The sequence below is a fragment of the Spermophilus citellus genome (genome assembly GCF_964194105.1).
Source record: "Spermophilus citellus genome assembly, chromosome: 6".
Lineage (NCBI taxonomy): Eukaryota > Metazoa > Chordata > Mammalia > Rodentia > Sciuridae > Spermophilus > Spermophilus citellus.
The window spans coordinates 161,582,614-161,610,205 of NC_138187.1; the positions used below are offsets into that span (position 1 = coordinate 161,582,614).

At 43.4% G+C, this 27,592-nt stretch overlaps 1 protein-coding gene and 1 long non-coding RNA gene across 8 annotated transcripts in view; one reads left to right on the forward strand and one right to left on the reverse strand.

Annotated features, from left to right (window-relative positions):
- Positions 1 to 5,028: 5,028 nt before the first annotated feature.
- On the reverse strand, positions 5,029 to 7,199 carry LOC308652035. Of its 2 annotated transcripts, none has more exons than XR_014022717.1 (2): positions 7,059 to 7,199; positions 5,029 to 5,419 (listed from the first exon to the last, which is right to left on the reverse strand). It is a non-coding gene; the product is annotated as an uncharacterized lncRNA (long non-coding RNA). The 2 variants fall into 2 exon arrangements; XR_014022718.1 differs by having other exon boundaries at positions 5,029 to 5,341; positions 7,059 to 7,198.
- A 791-nt stretch (positions 7,200 to 7,990) lies between these two features.
- Positions 7,991 to 27,592, forward strand: part of SCYL3 (SCY1 like pseudokinase 3) — a 32,699-nt gene continuing 13,097 nt past the window's right edge. For 2 of the 6 annotated variants that reach the window (XM_081299715.1, XM_081299719.1), the window contains exons 1-7: positions 8,150 to 8,304; positions 12,063 to 12,277; positions 20,172 to 20,357; positions 22,320 to 22,433; positions 24,539 to 24,595; positions 25,905 to 26,007; positions 27,124 to 27,235. In XM_081299715.1, the coding sequence (XP_081155841.1) occupies positions 12,113 to 12,277; positions 20,172 to 20,357; positions 22,320 to 22,433; positions 24,539 to 24,595; positions 25,905 to 26,007; positions 27,124 to 27,235 (737 nt within the window). In that variant the 5' untranslated portion in view covers positions 8,150 to 8,304; positions 12,063 to 12,112. The other 4 variants (XM_081299717.1, XM_081299716.1, XM_081299718.1 and 1 more) reach the window with 4 other exon arrangements.

Here is a 27,592-nt window from a genome sequence, read left to right on the forward strand (position 1 = left end):
GAGTTGATCACTCATATTTGAATTTTTGGTGGACAGACCATGGTTGAAAATAGTAGAATTCCTAAATAATTAATTGGCAAATTTAATTGTACTTTATCTATTGCTATCTCTAGATTATAATTTTTTAATAAATTTGTAAGTGTGGCATAACATTCTAGCAATGTGTTTTTATCTTTGTGTGCTAATAATACATCATCCATATAGTGAAATATTTGTAGTTCAGGATTTTGATTTCTAAGTGGCTGGATTACTTTGTTAACATAAATTTGACACATAGTTGGGCTGTTAGCCATCCCTTGAGGGAGTACTTTCCATTCATATCTCTGATCAGGACCTTCATGATTCAGTGCAGGGATAGTAAATGCAAAACGTGGACTATCCTCAGAATGAACTGGAATTGAAAAAAAAAAAACAATCATTAATATCTATAGCTAAAACGTACCAGGTTTTTGGCAAAGCAGACAATTGAGGAATCCCTGATTAAGCAGGTCCCGTAATAACCATCTCATTATTAATGGCTCTTAAATCTTGCAATAATCTCCATTTACCAGATTTTTTAATGACAAAAATGGGAGTATCATGGGGAGATACGGAAGGTTGTATATGTCTCTCCACTAATTGTTGTCTGACCAGGTCATGGGCTGCTTGTATCTTTTCTTCAGTCAGGGGACACTGAGGAACCCATACTGGTCTTTCTGATTTCCAAGTAATTTTGATTGTCTCAGTGACCCCTCCTGAAAACCCAATCCATGTCTATCTATTTCTTGATCTATTTGTATTGGTGCCACTATACTTTGTCCTTTTTCTCCTAATCCTTTTCCTTTCCTAAAACCTTGTCTAGCCATAATAGTGGGTGCATTTTGATTGATGTTATTTGTTAATGTCAAACCTAATTGATCTAGGACATCTCGTCCCTATAAATTTATAAGAAGATGATCCAATACATATGGTTGTATAGTTCCTTCACATCCTTCAGGATCCTTCCAATCTAATACCATTGCACTTCTATAGAGATTAGTCGCCACTCCTAGGCCTTGAAGCATTTGAGTGGCTTGTTGTAACGGCCAATGTTTTGGGCATTCTTGACGAGAGATGATGCTAAGTTCTGCACCTGTATCCAGTAGCCCATTACATTCATGTCCTTGAATATTTAGTTTTAGCATGGGGCGAGAATCTAAATTTAAAGACAGCATAGCCTGTTGAGAGCCACAGCCGAAGCGGCCCCAGCAAACTTCCATCTGATTGGCTCACCGTGGCCCCAGCAAACTTCCAGCTGATTGGCTCCTCTGTGGTGATGCTCATTGGGCTGTTTCCCCGCCCTTTCAGACCACAGAGCTGCTCATTGGGGGACTCTTTTGGCTCCAACCACGCGACCCAGCCAATCGGCCTCAGGAGCGGGAGGAGTTGGGGTTGAGAGGCTTGTGGGAAGAGCTGGTGGCGGCAGTTGGCCTCTGAGGGAATTCCTGGAGAGCTTGCGTAGTGAGGCGTGCGTTCAAAAAATAAAGTTCGCTCCTGCTTGACAAGTGGCTCATAAAATGTGCCCAGCCAGACTGCGGCAATAGCCCAATCTACACCTGTGGAGCCTAATCCCCTGGAACCTCTTTCTATAGTACTACTGGAAAATTTATCATGCAGGCTGGGTATTATTAATAACTGTGCTATTCTATCTCCTGGTGAAATTACTGATATACCTCTTGGAGAACTAGCTATAATTTTTATTTCACCTTCATAATCGGGATCAATTACCCCAGGACTCATCATAAATCCTTTTAGAGTAGAAGAACTGCGTCCTAACAATAAGCCTACTGTTCCTTGGGGAAGAGGTCCTTTTACTCCTGTGGGAATGATTTGAACTCCCATCTCTGGAGTTAGTACTGATCTGGCGGAGGCACAGTTGTCCAACCCTGTGCTCCCTCTGGTTTGTCTGATGAGAGATCTGATGGATAATGTGTCCTGGGCACTACCCTGATGGTGTTGCTGGGTTCCTCCAGTGCCCCAGTTATTAGTGGTCGTGGGCCCCGGAGCATTGGGCTCCCCTGTCCGTTTTTTGGCAATGGAGCTCGATGCCTTTCTCCACGATATCGTGGGTAAACACCTGTTCCTTGTCCGTTTTTTGATAACGGAGTACCCTCTATGGTGGTTTGAGAACGCATTCATTAGCCCAATGTCTCCCTCAACGGCATTGTGGGCAAATACCCGGTATTCTACCCCTTTGATACCTAGTTTTGTTAAACCCTCCTCCTATAGGGCAATTCCTTTTAAAATGTCCTGTTTGTTCAAAATTGTAGCATGTTTTTGGCCTGGCATCTAAAGCCTGTTGTACTGCAGCTGCCAAGACTTGCCCTTGTTCATTAATGTCTCTACATAATTTAATATATGTGTTTAAATCTTCATGTTTCCATGGTCTGATGACCTCTCTGCACCAACGATTTGCTTGCTCATTATCCAGTTGTTTTATTAATGGTATTGCTTGTTCTGTATCCCCAAAATCTCTGGTAGCTGTTTGAATAAGCCTATCTACAAATTCAGTGTAAGGTTCATTAGCTCCCTGTATTACCTTAGATAATTGACCTTGTAAATCTCCATGTCCTTGTAAAGTCTTCCATGCCCTAACTGCATCTGCAGCAATTTGTGAGTATATAGCAGGATCATATCTAATTTGTTGCTGCTGACCCTCATAAGGTCCTTTTCCTAACAGCATATCTAGATTTCTCTGAGGATAACCGGCTGCTGCATATCACCTAGCCATCTCCATGCAAAATTCCTCATTGGCAACCTTCCATAAAAAATATTGCCCTCCATTTAGCACAGCTTTACACATACTAGCCCAATCTGCTGGCGTCATGTCCAAGTTGGTAATAGATTTGACCATGCTTACAGTGAAGGGTGCTTGGGGACCATAGGTTGTTACAGCCTCCTTTAACTGCTTCATTGTTTTGAAATCTAAAGCACGGTGAATTCGCTGCCCTCCTACCTGCTCAAGTACAGGGCATCTATCAACTATGGGGTTTGGGGGCCCCCCCAGCATATGTTGTCTCTATAGGTGGAGTTGTTGGTTGGACACTTACACCCTCTGGTGTTAGAAAGGTATTAGTAGCAGCCTCCTGTTGTAACTTTTTCCCTGATAGTCCTTCCTCCTTTAAATTTTCTTCCTCTGACTAGCTCAAGAGACCTTCTCTTTTACTTGATCTAAAATGTCTTCCTCCATAGTCTGAACCTCTAACAATTTACTTAACACTCTTTCGGTTTGTTTTTTACTAATTTCTAATACTATAAAGATAACACAACCCAGAAGATAACACAAAACAAAACCGAAACAGAATGAAACTAAAATGGAACAAAAATTCATTGTATCAATTTTCCTGTTTTCTGGAAATGTATTTTCGTGGTCTATCTCTATCTCTTCCTCAGGGCCGAACAACTTCAAACCTTGAGCCAAACATTTTTCCCAGTTTGCCTGATAAAGCTCTAGGGACAGGCAGCTTGAAACAAAAACAAAACAAATCAAAATAAGGACACACTGTTTTTTGAAATGGTCACCTATTCTTTCGCTCTCCTTCAGGGGCGAGCAATTTCACTTACCCCCAAGATTCAGGTGTTCCCTGTACCGGCCACCAAATGCCGCAGTCTGGCTGGGCACAAATCACCGAGCCGCCACAAAGCACTTGTATGTTCAAATAGGAAACTTTATTGCCTGAACTCCAACAGCACTCCACGCACTGTCCCCGGGAACTCTCCTGAACGCCACCTATGCGGCCCCTCTCCAGCACACCACACCAGCCGGGACTCCCTCCACCAGAACTTCACCAACCAACGCGGACTCCCCAGGAAATTTCATGAGAACTCCAAAGTAGCGGGTGCCTGAGGCGGACAGCAGGGGTCTATATACAATTGAATCAATCCAGCATCATCTTAATGGCTCACCTCTCAACCATTACTTCTGGCAAAATGCCAGGCGTCATCCGGACTTGGCTGTGGCCCTCAACAGTGAGGACCCATAGCAACCCCCTAGCAACCACCAATCAGCATGAGACAGGAAAAATATCTGGGATGCCAGATGACCCTCCCAGTAGTTTATGGTGGTTGATAACATGTTGGGAAACCATGTAGTTCAGCATGTACACCCCTCGTGGTTTAAACCAATCAATTCAAACGAATCCCCCTCTTTTTTTTTTTTTTAAGAGAGAGAGAGAGAATTTTTTAAAAAGATATTTGTTTTTCAGTTTTCGGTGGACACAACATCTTTATTTTATTTTTATGTGGTGCTGAGGATCGAACCCAGCGCCCCACGCATGCCAGGCAAGCGTGTTACCACTTGAGCCACATCCCCAGCCCACGAATCCCCCTCTTTTACTAACCAATCACCCCTACCCAACTTATTTCCACCAGTGAATGTGCTAATCAATGTTAAGAGCTGTTGTTTGATTTTCCTGAGGTGTGTGATGATTTGCTAGGAGATACTATGATGTATGTGAAGTCCCTGCCTTCCCCAAAGAGTGTATAAAACTGCTGCAAACCCTGGGCTTGAGGCCTCTCAGCACCACCAGTTGCTGTGTGCACGTGGAGGACCCAGCTAGCTCACAATAAACACCTCTTTGCTGCTTACATCGATCTTGGTCTCTAGTGGTCTTTTGGGGGTCCCGAATTCGAGCATAACAGGAGCTCTGCTGCTGCAGAAGGATCATGTGTTGGTGATGGGACTTATTTCGACTTCCCCTCAAAATGAAGAAAAATATAATGATGAACTCTCTCGGGACAGTATGATATGCATCAAGAGAATCCCACTCCTCCTGTCCCTCACCTGCACCTCCTTATCTTGTTTGCTTATTGTCCCATGGTGCTTGGGTAGCTGCCATCATGTCACCCACATTCCCTTCCTTTATCACGAAGGCAAAGCTTTCCCTAGTGCACTGCCCTAAACCTAATGGATGCTGCCATTGTTACTGGAGTCCTAGGCCAGAGGCCTGACTCCAAGGATGCAGTAAATCAGCTGGGCCACTAGCCTCAAAAAGCAAACAGGAAACATAATGGTGACAAGCATGAAGGTACTTTAATCCTATAGATTGCAACTGAAAGACAAGAGGCTCTCAGTCCTGTCCTCCAGGGACTGACAGCGACTTTGAGGTTTATAGAAAGGGGAATGAGGGCAAGGGTCCCGGTTTGCACAGCTAAGGCTGTCACAGCTTCCAATGCAGGTGGCCTTGGTCAGGTGTGGTCTGTCCCTGGTGATCTCAGGATCAGGTGAGGCAGGCCTTGTTCAGGATGAGAAAGTTGCTGTTGCCTGGGGGTAATCACAAGAGGCTTATCCTATCAGTCCTTGTTCCTGGAATCCAAGGTGACTCTGGAGAAAAGAAGATGCATGCAAAATGGAGGCAGGGACGCAAGTCTTTAATCCAGTGCTCAGCCACTGGTCGGATATCTGCAGGCAAAAGCAAAGAGCCTAAGTCCTTCTTAACCTTGTATCACCAGCCAGACTTGTGACCACCCCACTGCAAAGGAGGCTCAGAAAGAGATCATTTTGGTTTCTTAACCCCTATGAACAGTGAAGGTGAACAGTGGAGAAGTGGGAGGAGAGTGGGATGGACGTTGGAGCTGGTAACCCTATACCATGTATGTTCTATAATTTGGCTTTTATTAGGTCTTTCTCTGGGAGTAGCTATATACTCTAGCTCTGCCCTGATGGGGGTTCATGGGATTTGATTATGGATGCTTACAACGTGCCTTTCACAGGATACTTCTGATGGACAGCCTAAGTTACTTCTGCATAGATGGTGTACTATTCTATGTGGGTTAGCTCACAGAACTACACCCCAGGAGCAGTGGGCACTGTTATTAGGAATCCACCCTCCTGAGTAGTCAGCCAGCATCATACCAAATGGACACATTCCAGAGATGGAGCCACATATACTTTAGCCACCTTGATCTCTGCAGACACCAGATGTTTTGGTTATTATCATGGTTTCAGAGTTTTTACTTTTAAAATGGCAAAATAACAAACAACCTGTTATTTATCATGATGAAAATTAGAGATGGGCTCAAATATATGCAAGATAGGTGAATTGTCCAAAATGTTTTAGAGATTGCTCTACTTTTTTGAATAAACCAGGTGTAAAAATTTAAGGAGCCCAGAATACTTAAAGAGGCTTCCTGAGGCTTGGCCCTAATGGTCCTGGCTTTACCACTTATCTGGAGGGTTTCTGTTTTGCAATTGCTCCTTTTGACTATAATGTAGAAGGATCCCACACTGTATTTTTGTTTCTCAACATTCTGGTGCAAGATGGTGGTCATACTGTCTATAGCTGCACTCAATACTGTATTCCCTAGCCATGTGTGACTAAGAGCATTACAATGTGGCTAGTTCAGGTTGCAAAAAATTACATTTCAGTTTGAAGACAGTACCAACAACCTATTGTTACTAAGTGGCTCTAATGACACCCTGCAGGGAAAGAGAGTAGACTGTAGTGCTCACTGCTCCAGAAACAGGGGTCAAGTTGATAGGAACATTGGTTTTATTCAAAGCCTGCTTTGAAAGAAGATAGAAGAAACAACCGTTTCAAACATTCCATCTTCAAAAATCCCTAAAGGTGAGCAGAACTTTAAAGGAGAAGAGGCAGGGGAGAAGGGAGGGGCAGCAGTGAAGTGAGTTGAAAGATAAGGGATGTACCTGGTGGGATTTAGTTAACCTGTGTTAGGCCAGAGGAACGCTCTGCTCCCAGCTTCTTGGCCACAGGGTGGGGTCAGCCTTTTGGCTTTCCGTCTTCATAGGAAGAAGTTCTCTTAATTCAGAGGGGGGCCCCCAATTCAGTCTGTTTTACCTTGAATAAACATCTCATTAATAATTATTGATGTTGGGCTGGGGGTGTAACTCAGTGGCAGAGAGGTCTTGCACTCTGGAGGACCTGGGTTCTAAACCCAGGACAGAAATAAAGTTTACATTGAGTATGTTTAAGTAACAATCTTTTTGCTACCTTGACTTGAAATATAATATCAAAATCATTTTCATTCTTTCTACTGTTTTTACAGTTGCTACTATAACATTTAAAAATTATGTAGCTTACCTTCTCCTTCCAGAGGACAGTGCTCTTAATACAGTCTGGACTTCATCAAGCTCATGGGGTGGATTACTTGTTTGTGCTCATCTCCTCATAAATACTTATTTAATATATATTTAATTTTTAAAAAAACTTTCTTTAGTCATAGATGAATACAATATCTTCATTTTATTTATTTATTTGGATGTGGTGCTGAGGATCGAACTCTGTGCCTCCCAAGTGCTAGGCAAGCTCTGCCACGGAGCCACACCCCAGCCCTGTGCTTATTTACGGTTACTTCTGGACCGGGGACAGAATTCGCTATTTGTTTCCTTTGACCTGAAGACACCATGCAGTCCTTTCTTATCCATCGCAAATCTTTCCAGCTACTGCTACCGGCCAGCGGGGACGTGAAAGTCCTACACTCGGGCCGGGCCGCCGAGCCGTAGCCGCGCCGACCGCCGCTGGGCACCGTGAAGACGTTCAGTGGCCAAGTGGGTGCCACGCAGTTTCACAACCACTACGTAAGCCCCCTTCGTTCTCCTAACACCCGAGGCAGGCACCGCCAAGGTCAGGAACAGCACTACCGCTTCTCTCGGGTCTCCTTCCCGAAACCCTGCGACCCTGGTCTCTCAGTCTCCGATCTGCCGGTCCCGGGACCTCTGACAGCCTCCGCGCGGTCCGCGAAAGCGATTGGCCCGCGTAGCGCAGCCCATCGGTGGCGCGGGGCGGGGCGTCGCCTTCCGAAGGTTCCCGCCCCGCTCCACGCTCCTTTTCTCCGCCCCGCCCCTCGCTACTGGGTCTGTTGGAGGCCACCGGTGGCCATTTTGGGTGCGGGCGGAAAAGAAATTAAAAGTGGACGGTTAAGAAACCAAAATTTTCAACCAAGACAAACGCCCATTCAATCCAAAACGTGATAGAGGTGATATCTCCACGTGATATAACCAACTTAGCTGCGGCTTAGCTGCGGAGGGCCGTGATGGAAACGTAGGACCGTCCTGGCGCCCACACTCAAGATGGCAGCGGCCTGAGAGGCACCTGTGCGGCGCTCTACCTCGGTTCCGGGTTCGTTCGCCTCAGTGGTGGCGTCGGGGGGGGCGAAGGCTGGCATTCGGGCCGTTTCCGGGCCCGTCTCTGTGGTGTCCGAGAGACCCGACCCCGGAAGGTTGTGGCGTGGGGCCCGCGGCCGCACGGGGAGCGAGGGCGGTTGGTGTCAGCAGCAGCGAAGGGTCGGAGCCGGGGCCCGGCGCCTCCTCCCCGCCGCCCTCCGCGGGTAAGCGGGAGCCTGGCCGGGTGGGGCTGCCGTCGCCGGGGCGCGGCGCGGAGGGCAGGCCGGACCGAGCCCGGGCGGGCGGCGGCAGCGGCTCCGTGCTGGGGCGGAGTCGAGGCTTCCCGAGGTGAGGAGGTGGCGCCGCCGGTCTCCGGAGCCGCGTCCCGCGGGTGTGAGGCCCGCCTGGGCGCTCCGGCCGAGACTGGCCCTGGGCCCCCCGAACTGGGCGCTCATGGCGTGTGAGTGCCGGGAGCGCGCCTGCAACAGGTCCGGCGAGGCCGGCCCGGAGGCGGGGGCCGCGGTGCCAGGCGGTGCGGCGCGCCCGGGCGCTCGCTGCGAGCCCTTGCCATTGCCACCTTTAAGCTCCGGCCTCTGGGACCTGGATAACCTCGGTTAGTTGCTGGGAAGGACCTGGAGAGAAATGTTCCCCGGAGGAAGCCGGTTTCTTGGTGGGGTGTAGGAGCTGCCCAGTGACCTGGAGGAGGGCTTCCCTGATCCACAGGTGGCCATCCGGAAACCTGAGTGCCGCCCCAGCCAGCCAGAGGAGGAAGACGGGCACGCAGGGCTTCACTGGGAAGATGACGGATGGGCAAGTCAGACCGGAGACCCCACCTTTTAGCGCAGAGAGTGGAGATGACAAATTTTGCAAAATATCTACCTTCTCATGTCTTTTAATCTCAAAGCTAACAGGCAGTATTTTGTGTTTTTCCTGCAAACAAGAAAAAAATCATTTTGGGAATCTATGTGTTATTTATCTTACTTTCAGTAAGTTGATTTTAGCTGAATTATTTTTAAAGGTATTTATAGTAGTAGTACCTGTGCTGTGCTTCTTTGGACAAGTCGTTTCAAGAGTTAGAATTACTTCTTCAAGCCATTCTCAGATAGCAGTGGTCGGTTTGAACTGTATGTAGGCTTTAACTACTACACTGTCCATCTGACACTGATGGTATTTGTCATTATTACCCATGCTTTCAGAAAAGTAAAATGGCAGATTTTCTCTCAAGTTCCTCGAGAAATTAGTGCACCCTCTTTTAACTTGCAAGTGGTGTTTCTTAGGGTCTTGGACCTAAAACACATGGCTATGAAAAATTGCTGGTTTTAATCTCTTCTTTAACACTTTTATAATTTTAATCAATTATAGTGGTATTCATGGTATTAAATCAAGGTTTAATAAGTGAAGTGTAAAGCCCTGAATCGTGGTAATCATCCTATCTCTTTTGGGGACTAATATTAAACAGCATGATTTTCTGCCAAGAGGACATTGATTTACTTGCAGTTCCTTATTCTCAGTTTTTCCTTTATTGTGTATTGAGGTTGAAAAGCTAAATTTTTTGGCTGAGAGAAGGCAATTATGTTCGCTTCAGATAAACAGTTTTAAAGTGGCACTTCTGTAACCTTCCTCTAGTTTAATTAGTTTTTCAGGCAGCATTTTAAAGGGAAGTAGAGTTTTCTTCTTATGAAATGGCAGTTGGTTTCAAAGAACCCGGACCCACGTGGGCTACTTGAGGGAATGGAGCTGATTGTAGGGTATCAGTTAGGCAGTGAGGGAAGTGAACTTGAAACTGGGGTCCTGTAGCCTTGAGCTGGAGTATGCTAAGTGCCCCTAAAACATGACCATGCTCTTCTCCCAGTTTTTGTAGTCCTGCTGCCAACCAACTACTTCTGTCCTTGCCAAGTTTCTGCTTTCAGGTGGCCTTGGCTTGCCCCAGTCCCAGCCCACCTCATGGCATCCTTCACCTTTAGCTATGCTACTCTTAGATAGAAAGCTCTCTTTAAGTTCAGGTTCTTGGGGGAGATAGTGATCTGACCACTTCATCTCTTCATTCAGGCCTGGGTCCTACAGAAGGCTCATCTATGAATTGACTGCCCTTTGGCCCATAGTTGCCACTGGACCCATTAACTGTGCCCAGAAAAGGGGAGGATGCAAGAACCTAGTGTCCAGCTCAGCTTCCCTATTCTGCAGGAGGTGGTCACACCTGAGCAGCACCCCCACATTTCCGTAATAGCAGAATTCATCTCACTTCTCTCTAGTACCTGTCATCCCTGTAGACAGGTGACTGTCGCCTGTGGTTGAGGTATGGCATTTTTAGCATTGTTTTTACTTCTTGTTCTTAGGATAAGTTGTTAGGTCGGTAGGAACACAGTGGATTTATTACAAAGCAGAATTAGTTCTGACGTTCAGAAATATGCTTGGATTTTGAATGTTTAATTTAGATAGGTTTAGTCCTTGTACTTACTGTGATTCTTATATAATGGTGTATGTAGGTCTGTAGGTACTTCAGGTTCTGTGGTCGATATGTGTTGAGAGCATTACATGGATAACCTAGAAATTGTTGGATGAACCTCAGCAAGGTAGAAAAAAAATCCAGGTAGAGTCTATGTATAATCATTATTTGGTTTACATGTTCCCCCAAATTATAGATTTTTAACAGAAATATTTACAATCTATGTGGAATTTTTGGCTTTGCTCTTTAGAACTAGCAATTTGCTTGCCACATGACTAGAATTAGAATTCTTTTATTTTTAAATTTTTTCGTATTATGGTAAAGCCAGAACTAAAAACTGATTTCACAAATATTCCAGACATTTGTTGTTTGGCCTACACAGGTTTAAAAAAAAATTTTTTTTTGAGCAACATTGAATAATATTGAAATTCCCCTCAAAATATCTGATTCTCAGTTTCTCATCATAAGTGGTTGAGCTGAGCTTTGTGACAGCTATTGCCTTCAGAATGCCAACTTCTCACAGTAGTTGCCAGTGCGCACATAGTAGGCCCTTTGCTGCTCCACCATCCCTGCTGCACTCCTGGTACCTCTTGCAACTCTGTGAATTTGTATCTCTGTTGTAAAGAATGACATGTTCATATTATAGAAGATTTGGGAGGTCTCTTGTGTTTGTGTATGCATGTATGTATGTATGTGTTTTAAAGAAATTGTATTGAAGTATAATCATATAGAAGAGACTGAACATAACAAGATTTTCTAAGTTTTGACATTTGTAATCACCCTTTGGTATGGTTATAATCAAAATACTGAATATATCTACCCCCCACAAGTTTCCTCACACACCTTTGTTCCTCTGTGACCCCTTTCTAGGCAACCACTTACCTGTTTTCTGTGATGAAGCAGTTTGCATTTTCAAGAATTTTATGTGTGTGTGTTTTAGCTTTTGTGATTATATATTTTGCCATTTCTCCTTTTTTTAAGCATAACTTTAAAGAGTTGTAAGACTGTACTTTTTCTTTATTGTAATTTGTGTTTCTTCAATGAGTTATGTTTTCTTTCCCATTATTCTACTGCTCTTTTAATCTTTTCCTTGTTTCTATGACATACTGTTAATGCTTTGTATTTTGTTTTCCTTTATAGTTACATATTAGACATACAGAAGTTCTATTGTTTTTGAATAACCAAGTTTTACAACATTTCCTTTGTGAGGCAGGATTGTAAGTTGATTAGAAATATGAGTTACCTTGTTTTATTTTTTGGTTGCTTTCCTAAGTAACTGAAAGTTCCTGTATGACTCGGGGTTTGGGTGAGTACGATAATTGCACGTAACTGGTAGGTGATGTACATTTTCTCTGGATTTGTTCGGTGTTCATTAACAAGCATTGTTGATAACTTGCTGAGCAGTTAACCATTTCTGTTGTCAAATGTACTAGTTACAAGGTTGCAGAAACAGTTTGGCTGTTTCTGGAGACCTTGAACAGCTCTGCTCCCATTGCAGATAGAATTCATGTTTGCCATTGTTTTATCTTCTTTTAGATCCCTTTGGCTTTGAAGAGGAGCTGCAGAACGGCCTTGCTGCCTAAGGGATGGGATCAGAGAACAGTGCTTTAAAGAGCTATACGCTGAAAGAGCCACCATTTACTTTGCCCTCTGGACTTGCTGTTTATCCTGCTGTGCTGCAAGATGGCAAATTTGCTTCAGTTTTTGTATATAAAAGAGAAAATGAAGACAAAGTTAATAAAGCTGCCAAGGTACCTTAATAGGTGATGGCTTGATAGTTAGTGCTTTTTACTATCTTGTGTTCTGTTTTTTAAAAATGAAATTAATAGAGATCAAAGGAGGTAAGGCATAAGGAATAATATCGTTGATGGTCTGTATCAACATAGTTATCCTTATTTTGTGGGTTTATTTCCAACAGATACCATAACTGAACCCAAACCTCATAATAGTCCTTGCAGTGGTTTCTGTCATCATAGCTAATTTTTTTAATGAGAAAAGAAAATGATTTTTCATGGCTTATCTAAGAGGGAATTAATCTAGTTTAGCAAAAATGCTGTAAGCATTGTCATATTAATTAGTTTGTTGATGAAGAGCTTGAAAATAAAATATTTTAGGAACTTTGTCATGTTTTTCTTTTCCTGAGACATTGTGATGTCCCAGAAAGAGTTTTACACTGGTGTGTTGGACAGAAAGAATGTTGGCCCTTGGCTCTAGTTCTTGCTGAGGGACCTTGGACAGGTGGCTAACTCTGGAGGCTTTAGTTTCCTCCTTAGGAAGAAGGTTCTTGTTTATACCTAGTCAGAGCTGCTCCCGGCTGAGGGGCCAGTGCACTGGCATGCTGTCTGAGCACTGTCAGGGGCCCTCACGTCTTACAGGAAACAGTTCTAGGGCTGGGGTTGTAGCTCAGTGGTAGAGGACTTGCCTCACATGCACAAGGCTCTGGGTTCAATCTCCAGTACCACCAAAAAAACAAGAAAAAGAGATATAAGAAACAATTCTACCTTGGATTGGAATATCATTTAATGAAATAAAATAATCTCAAGTCTTTCATAATTAGAGAAAAGAAAGGTGTTAGTTGATATTTCCTTGCCCTTTGGCAGACATTCATTTTATCTTTAGAAGTTTATAAAAGAAAAAATACAGTGGTATTCTTTAATTAATTCTTGAGTGTTTAATATGTCAGGAGTACTTTCAAGTTGAGTTTAATATCTTTACTCTGCAAGAATTATGATCTGTGTTACCATGAGTCACTTTTTGATATCAATTGATGTGAAACATGGATACCTATTTTATATAGCTCTTTAAATTATTTTTATTTTATTTTTTTTTTAAAGAGAGAGTGAGAGAGAGAGAGAATTTTTAATATTTATTTTTTAGTTCTCGGCAGACACAACATCTTTGTTTGTATGTGGTGCTGAGGATCAAACCCGGGCCGCACGCTTGTGAGGCGAGCGCACTACCGCTTGAGCCACATCCCCAGCCCTGATTTTTATTTTTTTAATGGTTATAAAAGGTTGTATTAGTAATATAATTTTGGCATTTTATTGGTCATAATAATTATTTGATTTTGTGTCTTAGGTTAAGTGTGAAATGAACAGTTATAAGATAGTTCCCTAGGAAAAAGACATGTGTAACAGTCTTTTCATTCCCTCATTTACTCGTGCATTTCTTCATTCACACATGCATGCTATGCTGGGATTAAACCCAGGGCCTCACACAGGCTAGGCAAGTGCTCCACCCCCGGGCTACACCCCTAGCCCAGAATACATTTTCTTGTAATATTATGTGGTAAAAAAGTATAGCTAGTTCTTTTGCTGGGTAATTTTGCCTTTTGGTAAAGCCACTTTTTTCTCTTTTATCTATCCCATCTGAGAATTGTTAATAATTTTTTGATTGTAATTTTGTAAAAGAGACAATTTAAAAAGATAATAATTGGTTAATGTCTAACATACCTCTTGTGTTTTCTTCTAATAAGATTACCCCCCCCCCTCCACTGTCCCCCAATCCAGTACTGGGAATTGAACCCATGGGTGCTCTGTCACTCAGCTACATCCCCAGCCCTTTTTATTTTTTGTTTTGGAACAGGATCTCACTAGTTTGCCCAGGCTTGACTCGAACTTGCCCTCCTCCTGCCTCAGCCTCCTGAGTTGCTGGGATTACAGGTGTGTGCCACAGCACCCAGCTGTTTTTTATTTTTTTTAAATAGCTTAATTGACCATATCCAGTCAGATACTAGAATTTATAATTTATAATATTTGTTAGTTTTTTCCTTCAGACTATATGATTTTTTTTTAAAGAGAGAGTGGGGGGGGGAGAGAGAATTTTTAATATTTATTTTTTAGTTCTCTGCGGACACAACATCTTTGTTGGTATGTGGTGGTGAGGATCGAACCCGGGTCGCACGCATGCCAGGCGAGCGCGCTACCGCTTGAGCCACATCCCCAGCCCCCAGACTATATGATTTTTAAAAATCATATCCGGCATATGTACCCTGAAAGTCAAGTAAACCAGAACATCAATTTTTTTTAAATATATATTTTTTAGTTTTCTATAGATCTTTATTTTCTTTATTTATATGCGATGCTGAGAATCTAACCAGTGCCTCACACATGCCAGGCAAGTGTGCTACCACTGACCCTCAACCCTAGCCCCAGATCATAAAATTTTTAAAGGGAAAAAACCAAAGATCTACTCATAATGTGTCAGCCATTCTGTAGCTTTGAAACTCAAACTTGAATCACGGAAATTTGAAATGGCAACAAAGTGATAAGGAATTTACATTGTCAGAATTCTATTTCTGATTACCCACAAACTAGGTCACAGTACTTGAGACATATATAACATTCAGTATATTAGGTTTTAGGAATGCGATGTCCTCAATATCTGAAATTTTGAAGCAGTGTAGTTATCTCAACTCTCACCAGTGTTTGAGCTCTTCATCCTGCCTTTGAAAGTTCTGATGACTCTTAAGCAGATAGTGTTTTCCTTGGCAAATATTATTGGGTAGTATTGTTCTTTCTTTACTATTATAAATTCAAAAAATGATACAGATAGTCAACTGTTATAAATAGATAAATATATAACTGTGTGTTTGTGGGTGTATGTAACTGAAATGCAAGTAGAGCTCTGGTCACAAACCAATATGAAAATATTTAGGCCCGTAAGATCTCATTTGGTTTTGAATTCCTCAGCTGTCATTAATAGTGTGATTTGCTTACTGGTGATTATGACTCATTTCTAACAGCCTGTTAAGAATGATAAATTCTCAGTCAGAATTTGGTTACGGTTGTTTGTTATAATCAAAGTGCTTAGTTAAGGCTTTGTGGTAATTACAAGCTGTAAAAACAACTCGTCAGTCTTCATACAGGAATCACATATCTGGGCATAAGTATGTAGCTGTCATCCAAGTACATTATTTGGTGTTCTGGGAGACACTGAAGGGCTCCGGCTGCATAGTGGAAGGGTTTGTTGAAGTATTGGAGAGCCTGCACTGTGTGGGTGTGACCAGCTGTGTCTGCCGTTGGGCAGGTGTACTCTTCCTCATATCAACACGTTCCCTCTCTCCCTTTCCCTTTCCCTTATAGGCCTTTCTTACACTATTTACAACGTCCAATTCATTGTAAACCAACTTGCCATGTAGTTAACAGTTACAGAGGGTATCTCTTCCCCTCTCATGATCAGATCCTGGTGTTCTCACAGGGCTCCTGCTCAGTGTCCATTCAGAACTTAAGACGTATTTGCCTGTTCCTTAGGTATGATGCAGCCATCAGACAGAATTAGCCATATCCTGGTTCCCACCATGCTTCCCAGACCTGACTTTCTTGCTGTTTCTCCTCTGACGCTTATAGTCATCCACATTTCTACCCAGACTAATTCTTTATCCATTTTTTGTTTCCTGAATTTTATTCCTAGTTTATGACCTAACCTTCAGACATGGTACACAAAGACAGACTGTCTCTACATCTTTGTCCCAGATGTGCATCTTTAGGGAAGAAGGAATAGTATTTTTTCCTGAAAGATTATTACTCTCCAGTTTAGTCATCTTAGCTGTTTCGTTATATTTATTTAACGGTGTGAAAGTGTAGATTTTTTTTCATGTTTTAAAGTGTGAAGGTAGATGTAAGCTATAGATAAGAACATTGAGTCAGTTAACTTTATGTAGTTCTCAAAATGATGTAACAAATCAAGAGCAGAACAACAGTAGAAAGTTAACCCTCTAAGGCTTGAATTAATTTCCTAGATGGTTGGGTCTTTACTGATTCCTGAAAACGGGAGTAGTTTATATTCAGGGCTAGACTGTCACACTGAGGAGCTCTGAATGGATGGACATAGGTAAGTACAGATAGCACAGATGTTGGGAGTTGTATCCATTAGTAAGTGACCTTGCTCAGCTGTGTGCTTTAGAGGTGAGCGCCTGGAACAGGGAATAAATCCAACTGGAGTCCTAACTTTGGGGCACATTCATTCAAGACATTCAACAGGTTACCTCCACCAAAACAAGAGCCATTGATTTGCTCAATTGGGGTCACTGAGAAAATAACCAAGTTGCCCTCCCCAGGTGCAGCCTGTTCCCCTTGTTCTTAGAAGCAGCAGAAGGTTGACCCAAGAAACATTGTGATTTGATTAGCTGCTGGTCCTTCCTGTGAATCTGCATGGTTTTGCAGAATATTGACTGTATTCAAGGGCAATGACAGATGAGGTTCTTGCTAAGTGTCTTGTTCAGAATCATGCAGTGCGTCATTTCTTCCTCTTTTCTTTTATTATAAACAAGCAGGAACTCACTTTGGAGCAAGAATTTTTCTGGGGTATTTAGGGTAAAAAAAAAAAATTAGCAGAAGCAAAAGTGAAAATCAGGTGGCCACTTATTAACTATTCCCTGTTAACACTGAACCAGGCGGCTCCTATTGTCTATCAAGTCTATCCTGAATGCTAAAAGGAGAACGAAAGAAGGGACCTGAAATCAAAGAAAGTGATCAGAGATCTAAGACAAAACTGAATGAAGAATTTATCTTGAGCAGCCAAAAAGGAAATATTTCACGTTTGGTTTGAAAATTACTTGAAATTTCTTAAAATGAAAATGTGGGGCTGGGGTTGTGGCTCAGTGGTGGAGCACTCACCTTGCACATGCGAGGCCCTGGGTTCAATTCTCAGCACCACCAAAACAAATAAATAAAACAAAAGTATTAAAAAAAAAAATGAAAATGTGGTGACTGGGCATGGTGGTGCACGCCAGTGGCTGGAGAGGCTGAGGCAGGAGGATCACAAGTTCAAAGCCAGCCTCAGCAACTTAGTAAGACCCTGCCTCAAAATAAAAAAAAATCAAAATGGCTGGGAATGTGACTCAGTGGCTAAGCGCCCTCAGGTCAATCCCTGGTACAAAAAAAAAAAAAAAAAAAGTGAGATGTGTGTGTGATTTTACATACAAACTAGCTCCAAACATAACTCTTAGGATGTTCTCTTCAGCTAAGCACACTCATTTGACCAACTGGCTAGCACCAATTTTGGCTCATCTGCATGTCTACTATCTTCTATTTGCATATGTGTGAATTGTTTTAAATGCACACAATGGCTCATATACCTCTAATCTCAGCAACTCAGGAGGCTGAGGCATGAGCTTCTCAAATTCGAAGCCAGCCTCAGCAACTTAGTGAGACCCTGGCTCAAAACAGAAAATAAAAAAGACAGGGATATAGCTCAGTAGTTGAGTTCCCTTGGGTTCAATCCCCAGTACCCCCCAGATAAAATAAATGAATAAAATGAAAATTAAAATATTAGAGAATCCAACATGCTCAGAAGATTCCTCTGTGGAAGAAGTTTATAATAGGTTTGAGCCAGCTGATAGAAAAATTGTAGCAAGACTGGGTTATGGACTCTGATGCTCTCCTCCTTTCAAGGAGGTATTTAGAACATTCAGTATCAACTACTTATTTGTGAAAATGAAACCTAGTGTTAAATTGAAGGTTATGCTCTCAGTGAAATCCTCCTTTCCATCTCCTCCCAATCTAATGACCGGCTTCTAAGATTTCCCCCCTGTGACCTGAGGCTAGTACAGGGTAGACCTCAGAGCTTGAAGGTCATATCATAGCATTTCAGCAGCTTATGTTTTGCTGTAAATAAATGATAAGTTATTACCTGGGGTGAGAATATTAGACTGTGGAACTCTTTAATTAAGTAATTCTCATAAAATGTGCATAGGGATTTTCCCAACGGGGCTGTAAAAGGGCCAACCAGAGAAGGAGAGACCCTACAGATTCAATTGACCCAGCCCCTGTGTTCAGACACAGAAATGGCTTATGCTTGTCAGGAAGGTGTGTTTACTGTCTCTGCTAAGGAAAGAGGTGAGGGAGGGGAGGATCTCATACTGAGGACTTCTCAAAACGGGGTTCCTGCTTGAGGTATTGTGCAACATTGCAGTTGTGGAGAAAAAGCACTGGGAATAGCTAAGTCTTTTGGTACTTTCTGTTTTGTGTTTTACAGTATGTGTAGTTCATGTAGAATATGAAAAAAAATACATAGTATGTAGACCAGGCATGTTGGCACATACCTACAATCCCAGAAACTTGGGAGACTGAGGCAGGAGGATCTCAAGACAGCCTCAGCAGCTTAGAGAGACCCTGTCTCAAAAAGGACTAGGTATGTGGCAAAGGGCCCTTGGCTTCAATCCCCAGTGTAAACAGCAACAACAAACTAGTATACATATATAAGGTACTTAACTGACATTATTTATTGGTGAGGAGTGTGAACACAAAAATGGCAGTCACTTTTATGTATAATAAAAAAATCAAAAATTTAAAAGAGACTTTAAATATTTTAAGGGGATTAAATAGGTGATAAATAAGAAAGTGAGAACAATATTAAAATGTTTTGTAAAAGAGTCACATTTGTTAATGGTCTGTAGCAGGTCTGCAAACTTTTTTTTTAGGTGCTGGGGATTGAACTCGGGCATTTAACCGCTGACTCACATTCCCAGCTCCTCCTCTTGTTTTTTATTTTGAGACATTAGGTTGCTGAGGCTAGCCTCAAACTTGTGGTCCTCTTGCCTTAGCCTCAGGAGTTGCTAGGAATACAGGTGTACACCACCATGCCCAGCTGGGGTCAGCAGACTTGAGCTCAGGAGGTTTTTATGTTTTTAAGAGACTGAATGGTCTTCACTGAACTTCTTAACTCTGTAAATTAAGTATCTGGCCACATTTATGTTTTCAGCCACTATTTTTTTTAATGTTCCAATTCATTTTTCCTCTCGTTTGGAAATTAAATTATCTGCATTAGACTTTTTTGTTCCTGATGCTCTCATCATTTTTTAGAAGATACTTTTTTTTTCTCTGTTCTTCAGATTGGTTAATATCTTCAGGCTCATTAACACTCATTCCCTTAAAAATTCATGGCATTTCCATAGTCCTTTGTATGTTGGGTACAAATGTTGGGTTGCATCCTGAATATGCCTCATAGACTCTTGGCTCTGTTGTGACACTCTGAGGATGTAGGTATATTTGATACAGCAGGGTGTTAACCCCTTAGGTTTGGGCCTTGGGTTTTTGAACTACGCCCCTCTCATCCTTCCTGGGAATGCAAGTTCAGACCTCAGTTCTCTTCTCAGCACTTTGTTGCACCACCTCGGGTCTGTTCTGTGCCTCTTGTTCAGGGATAGCCCCCTGGCACTCCAGCCTGCAGGATTCCTCTCTGTGATTCTTCTGGCCAGAAGGATGGCGGGACTTTGCTGGCGGAGCCTTTGTCACCTCTGTCACGCCACCTTCAGGGGATGCCTGCCTCTGCTGCACAGTGGCAAGAAGAGCCAGAGCTCCCAGTCCCACACACATTGTCCTCAAGGCTTTTCGCCCCTCTGTTGCCTTGTGAGGGTTCCGCAGTGTGTTGGGAATGTGTCGCGGTACTTCCTGGGAAGGCTGGGCACAGAGGGCGGGCACTGCCCTAAGGGAAGTGCAGGTCTGTGGGGTGATTTAGCTGTTGATAAGTTGAATGGAATGAGAACAGACTGAGATCCCCCTTGTCTTGGTGGAACTATGGGGAAGGGTAGGAGCTGGGGAGACCTGCAGGGGCGAGTGTGCGGTTTCCCTCTTCCCGCGTGTGTGTGAGGCTGCTCTGGGTCCAGTCTTCAGCTCCATCAGCTCTTCTGTTTACGTTTTACAGCACTTGAAGACACTGCGTCACCCCTGCCTGCTGAGATTCCTGTCATGTACCGTGGAAGCAGATGGCATTCATCTGGTCACTGAGAGAGTGCAGCCTCTGGAGGTGGTCTTGGAAAGGCTGTCTTCTGCAGAGATTTGTTCTGGGATCTATGACATTCTGCTGGCTCTCATCTTCCTTCACGACAGAGTAAGTGACCTGTTCAGTCCAGCTCAGGGGCTCTGATGGAGCCTAGGGGATGAGTGTGTGGTAGTGCTGTGAAGCATGGTATATGTGGAAGTTGTAAGACAGAGAACACGTTGAAAGGGCAAGATGGAGACGCTCCAGGTGGTCTGTGCAATGGGCAGCACATTCTGTCCCTGGGCAGTTATTGGTACAATTTTATTTTGAGGTTACCGTGGTCTCCCCCTAGTTTTGGACAAGTTTTTACCTGAAAACAGCCTCAGCTGGTTCCTGGTTGTGTTTTGTTTTCATTGGTACCAGGGATTGAACTCAGGGGTGCTCTGAAACCGAGGAACATCCCCAGACCTTTTGATTTTGAAACAGGTCTTGCTAAGTTGCTGAGGCTGGCCTTGAACCTTCAGCCCTCCTGCCTCAGCCTCTTTAGTTGCTGGGATTTGAGGTGTGTGCCACCATGCCTGGCTCAGTTGATGCTTGTTAAAACAAAAAGTTAATATTAGTGTTGCTGTAGACCACAATTCCTATTTGTTTTTAGGAATTTTGTGCAATTTTAAATTTTGAAGAAATGACCATTTCTTAGAGGCAGAGTTTAAACACATCCTATCCCACTTGGGTGGGACCAGTTGAGAGACAGCCTCTGAATACTGGAGTAGCCAGGCTACCTGGCCTGTGGCAACATTTACTATTATTATGGTTCCTATGTTTACTTCTGATCTATGTCTTGACAACTTTATGGAGCTACTATTTCTTGTTTGTTTGTTTTCATCTCATACATGCTGGGCAAGTGCTCTCATTGAACCATCTTCCCAGCCCTGGAGCTATAATTCCTTAATGATGTTTCCATTCTGACACATTCAGATCTTCAGCAGTTCTCCTTAATGAAAAAACACCAGTCTTAGGTTAGAGACATTTGCATATGACTCATTTCAATGCATGTTTTCATTTTTTTTCTATATGGAAGACAGACTCTCCAAATATTATGTGGGATATATAACGTCTTAAAAGCATGTTTACAAGTTCATATGATAACTAACATTGTTAAGCTTCTCTGGGGAGGAACATCTTTATTGGAACAAGGTGTGCTGATAGTGACTGCCTGTAGGGAGAGTCCCTCTCCAGTCCTTCAGCGAATTCTCTCCAGAAGCTACTATGGTGATTTGTGTATTATTGCAGAGATATTCTTTGGGCATATAAAGCAAATATCTTTATGCTTATTTATTTTTCCTCAAATGAAAATACCATATATACTATTCTAAACTTTTCTTTATATATATTTTAGAGTGTTCTGTATAAAAATATGTACAAATTTGATCTCATGGGTAGAAAATTTAAAGAGCTCTTCCATCTACTGAAATGATTTCTGGTTGGGAAAATTCTTAAATACTCAAACCCTGTTCTCACTTTCTCCTTTCCTCTTATTTGACTGAACTATTTTTTATAGTTTTAAAATCGACTCTTCTGTGGTCTGTGGGGCATTTCTGCTGGTCCTTCTCATTCCCTTTTCTTCTTCTTCAGGCAGAATTTTTTTAATGCTTACTGATAAGATTTCAGGTGAAGTGGATCTGGGTTTATGATAGAATGTAGGTAAGAAAGAATTTAGAGCAGAAAATGAATAAAATAACCTATGAGGGCAAAGATAAATTTTATCTTTAAAGGCACTGGTGCAAGTGAGCTAGGCCACAGGACTGGTGGATTCGTGTTAGGGACACCTGGGTCCCTATTTCCAGGTGGGGTGTGACCGGCCTGCGCTGGCTGGGTGTCTTCCTTCTCCTGCTCAGCAGGCAGGGAGGGACCAGGAGCCTCCCCTGGGCACTCTCCGCTTCTTCTGACCTCATTCCCTTGGTAGTTTCTGATATCAGTCCACAAGTGGGAAGATCTTGTCATAATCTTTTTTTGGTAACTAGTAGTTTTTTTAAAGACTTCTTCTTCAAAGTTGGAGTGGCAGTCTTCTTCCTGTTCTTTTTTTTCCAGGGACACCTCACACACAACAATGTCTGCTTATCATCTGTGTTTGTGAGTGAAGATGGGCACTGGAAGCTAGGAGGAATGGAAACTGTGTGTAAAGTTCCTCAGGCCACTCCCGAGGTAAGCCAGGTGATAGGCCTCTTTCCCCTGAGCACTGGTGGCATCCTCTGTGTGCTCTTGCCCTGGCACTGCCCCCCAGGGTCAGTGCCATGCTGGTCTGGAGACTTGAACTTTGTGGATGCCCATGTTCATGGAGTTGTAGGGTTTTATCCCTCCAGGAAGCACTAGGGGTCATGTACTCTTCTCGTGTTATAGATGAGGAACCTGAGAATGAGGGAGGTGAAATGGTTTTGTTCAGACGTTGTAATTAACCGCCTGCCTTTCTGCTCCTGAGCTGCAGTTCAGCACTTCCTTTGATCATGCCATTCACTGCTTCGTGTTGAAATTGCCTCTGTGTGTCTGATTCTGCCCAGCAGCTGAGCCTCCTGAGGGTAGCTCCTCTGACCTTACCTTTCTACCTGCACCTGGCTGAGTGCCTGTCTCAAGTTAGGCATTCAGGGGTGCTCCCTGAACATATGCTGTGTCCAGCGACTAGAGTTGGGACTTGTGCATCTTAACTCCTGGCGGCTGGGCTGCTGCTCCTGGGGTATAGCCTGTGGTTTTGTCGGACAGATCCACCTGCAGTTCTTTTTAGAACTGGACTGTTTTTCTATTTTCTTTCTTCTTTTCACCATTTGCATGTTTCTGATGGACTTACTCTCTCTAAAAAAAGTGAAAACCACTCTCATCCCAATCCCCCTACTGACACGGTGGCTCGGTCTAGCTTTCAGTGTTTTCCTGCGTGCTGTCTGGTGCTCAGCTTGTCCTAGTCTGGTGGGCACCTTCCTGGACTCTTGATCAGTCAAATGCAGTACTACCTGAATCATCCCTCTTGATGATGGCTGCCTTCTCTAAAGTCTCCCTCCTGTAGTTAGCATGGCAGGCAGCACACGGTCCTGTGGGTTCGTCCCGCAGAAGGAGCTTCTTGGGGTGGTGCACAGGCCCTCCACAGTCTTCCCAGCCCGCCTCAGCTCCACGCAGCACTTGGAGTGCTCCTGCTCTGCTTGCACTCTGTCACGAAGCCGGGCTCCTGCACTGGCTATTCGCCTCACTCTCTTCTTGCTTGTTCTGCCATTCTGATACCAGGCTGCCTTTCTTCCCCTGAACTCCCTGAAAAGTGCCAGCTCATCCAAGATCTCTCTTGAGTCTCCTCTCTGTGAATCCTTCCTCCGGGCGTTGTCCTACCCTACAAAAATCCTGTGCTTCACTTACTGAAATTCCTGATGTACCTTCTAGGCTGTGAGCATGGGGTTGGGGGCAGGGAATTTGTGGCTGTCCTTTGTATTCCTAGTGCCTTAGATGATGTTTATTGGATAAAAGCCCTTCTTTGATTAGGTGAATGAATATGCTCATTCTATAGATGTTAGTTTTGTTTCCAGAGCTTATAGAGTTTCATGTGCAACAAGACTTCCACCTGATTTAGTGACAAAGACAAGATTGATAAGCGATGTATCCTGTGCTGAACAGCCTTTTTTTTTTTTTTTTTTTTTTTTAATGGGGTCTTACTGTGTTACCCAGTCTGCCCTCAAACTTATGGACTCAGGCAGTGCTCTTCCCAGCTTCCTGAGTAGCGGGACTAACAGGTGCACACCGTCACCAACAGCTGAAGAGCCTTTTACTTCTTAATGTCTATGCAGGAAGAGAAAGAAGTATTTCTAATTTCTGTATAAGGAAATCAGATGCACAGATGCCTCTCAGCAGCATGGGGTGTGTGTGAACCAGCTGGAAGGAAGAGAAAGGGGACTGACTTTTATGTTCACTAAGAATTGCTCCGTGCCAAGTACTGGTTTACATTTTTTAATCAGGAAGATTTTAGAGAATTTTTTTTTTTTTTTTTTTTTTTTTTTAGTATTTATTTTTTAGTTCTCGGCGGACACAACATCTTTGTTGGTATGTGGTGCTGAGGATTGAACCCGGGCCGCATGCATGCCAGGCGAGCGCGCTACCGCTTGAGCCACATCCCCAGCCCATCAGGAAGATTTTAAATTTGCATATTGGATATGTGACATTGATGGAAAGGTTTCATTGCTGCTGTTTCTATTGCTCATGGCTTTTATAAATAGGTTTAAAAGGTTGCTTTGCCAAATGCGTAAGAACTGCTTTTCTTGATTTATTTTTCTGTCTAGTTTCTGAGGAGTATTCAGGCAGTGAGAGACCCAGCATCTATCCCTCCTGAAGAGATGGTAAGATGATATGCGTTGGATGTGATGAAGGCCCACTTGTGCAGCTGAGCAGGAAACTTCTCCCAAGCTTTAATAAATTATGGATGCCTCGTGATTCCTCTAGCCTTGAGCTTCTAGGATTAATCTTACTACCACAGCCAGGGAGCCAGCTTACAGTTTTTGGCTGTATAGGTCCTGTGCTATTGTTTAGAGATGGAGTGCCCCCAGTATGAACAGGGGATGTCACATCCAAAGCACACTGGCTTTGTACTTGACATAAGCCGTGAGGTCAGGCTAGCCCTTTCCTTTGCATCACCCCTGTCTTTGCATCCGTCTGTCTCTCTGGCCCTTGCTTGGGATTCCAGGATGTGTACAGAGTGGTTATTAATACCCTGTTTCTGGTGAAGAAAGATTCTATTCACAGATAAATTCAAAAGCAGATGCCCTCTGTAAGTTTGTTCTTATAACCGCTATAAATGACATTAATCCCTAAAGACATGTTTAGTGTGCTTTATAGGAAATACAAACCAAGTATAAACTTAATATGGACCTTAGACTTAACATAAATCAGGTTTATTCATGGCATACACTGGTGTTTTTCAAACTGGTGATTTGTGGGTTTTAAGATAGTTTAAGGGTGTCTTGGACAGTATTTTGAAAAAATTAAAAAATAGAGTGAAAGAAATCATTACTAGGCATCTTAGTATTGTTTTGTGAAACTCGTTTTCATTATGTGTGTGTTTATATGCATACTGTGTTATGTCTGCACACTGCATTGTAAGATTAACTTTTAAATATGTTTTTGAAAGCCACAAACACGTATTATGTTGTGATCTTTTTATTTTCTTTTTGATCCTATTTCATATTTTAAAAATCTTTGATAAATTTCATTTGCTAATCATTTTTAAAAATTTTTTTCCAGTATTAAGTCCTGCTGTTTTTTTATTGGTACATCTCACTTACACAGAATGGCGTGTTTCATTGTGGCATATTCACACCTACATGACCACATTGCTTGATCAGTTTCACTCCCCAGTACCCCCTGCACTCTCCCCTTGCTGGGATTATAGGTGTGTGCCCCTGTGCCTAGCTTATTGTTGGTATTCTTGATGACTTCTGGAGTGAGATGAAATGTCAGTGTAGTTTTGATTGCATTTCCCTGATTGCTACAGATGATCAACATTTTTTATATGGTATACTAATAGTTTTGAAAGCTATAATTGAGTGTGTGGTACTGTGAAGTTAGATTTGAGTGTAATAAATGCAAACATGGGAGAGAGTTAGGAATAGTTTATAATGCTCTAGTTTTAAAAGTCTTTACTGCTTCTAGTCTCCAGAGTTCAGCTCTCTCCCGGAGTCCCACGGATATGCCCGGGATGCCTACTCGTTTGGAACACTGGTGGAAGGCTTGCTCACAGTCTTACGTGGACAGGGTGAGTTGGAGTTAATACTGCATCCACTGACTAAGTAAGAAAGTAATGCAGGCCTGCCCAGCGTAGAACTCAAGGGACTTCAGTCTTTGATCATAGTAAGGGACCTGTTGCTTACCATGTAATTTGTTTAGAGCAAGTATCAACAGCAATAAGGAAACAAGCTTTGCATTTCATTAGTATCAGTAGTGAAAAGAATTTTAAGTAGGAAGCACTTTGAACTATAGCTTTCAGTCTCCTGTGATAACCTTATTGATAATAATATTTTATGATCTAAAGACTGTTCCTTAGTGAGCCAGCCAATAAGTAAATAAATGCCATAATGATTAAGATATAGTAGTCTGAATAACAGAGTAAGACTCAAAAATATTTTCTTGTCAGGCTTAACATTTTTTTGGTCTTTCAAGAGTTTTTGGTTTATTTTTTCTTGCTGTAATTTGCCCACTGCTCTTTCCTTTGATGGCCTCCTGAGGCCCAGGCTATTAAAGGCATGGTTTTCTGTTGTCTGTCTCCATTCTCTCATGGCATGCTCGGCGGCCTGCGTCACTCTCCAGCGAGTTTACAGAGGTGCATGCCATGCGGGACCCCTTACTGGCCTCGGTGTCACTTGCCAAGCCTTCTGCAGTGCTGATGTCACTTCTTCTGCTAGGCTTTGGATGTCACCTCTTAGCCCTAAATCGTCCTAGTCTGAATACTTGAACAACAAGGCATCCACTGTGTTCAGGGAACTAACTACTTTCCCATGCCCCTAGCATGGGGACAGTTGTGTGCCATCCTTGGAAGAATTGAAAATAGTCATTCAAACAGTTGTGTCCTGTAGATGAGGAACCCTGGTTGAGAAAGCCCCCTCCCACCTGCTACTTACTCACTTCCTGGACCTGAGCGGAACAGCCAGGAAATGGGAGGCGTGGGAGGGGAGGCACTTGGCCTGGCTTGGCTGTGTTGGCAGGCTGGCTCTCCACGTGCCAGGACCTGGGCTTGAAGGGAGCAGGAAGCGGTTCAGCGACAGCCGGGCTCTGTTTGTCTGGGCTTTTACAGGTGGCTTTGGTCTCACCAGTCTGCAGCCGTAGAGGCCCTGAGGAGGGCGAAAGCCGGACTAACTGTCGCTCTGGATTTCAGTTTCAGCGGACGTGCTCTCCAGCTTCCAGCAGACCTTGCTCTCAACTGTGCTGCATCCCATCCCTCAGTGTCGGCCGGCTCTCTGCACCTTACTGTCCCACGACTTCTTCAGGTGAGGGCCTCGGCATGTCCCACTGCTGCCGTGGCTGGGGGCTGGGAGGACCAGAGGAAGCAGTCCCTGGTGCTGCTGATTATTAGGAGGCTGACTGGTGTTCACAGGAGAAAAGAGGGAGAAGTTGGATCCGTCAGGTTCCCATCAAAGACGGAAAGTTTAGAAATTCTTGGTTGCCACGGAGGTTGGGGTTTGGAAGTCCTCCCGCTTCCTCAGGCTTGGTCATAAAGAAGCCGGCCTGTGTCCAGAGGCTCCCAGCTCCAAGCCGACTGAAGCAGTTAACAGACTGGCCTCCCTGTTCTGCTGCCATCGTATGACTGATGAGAATCGGTTATTTTGAATTTTTCTTATTGGGAG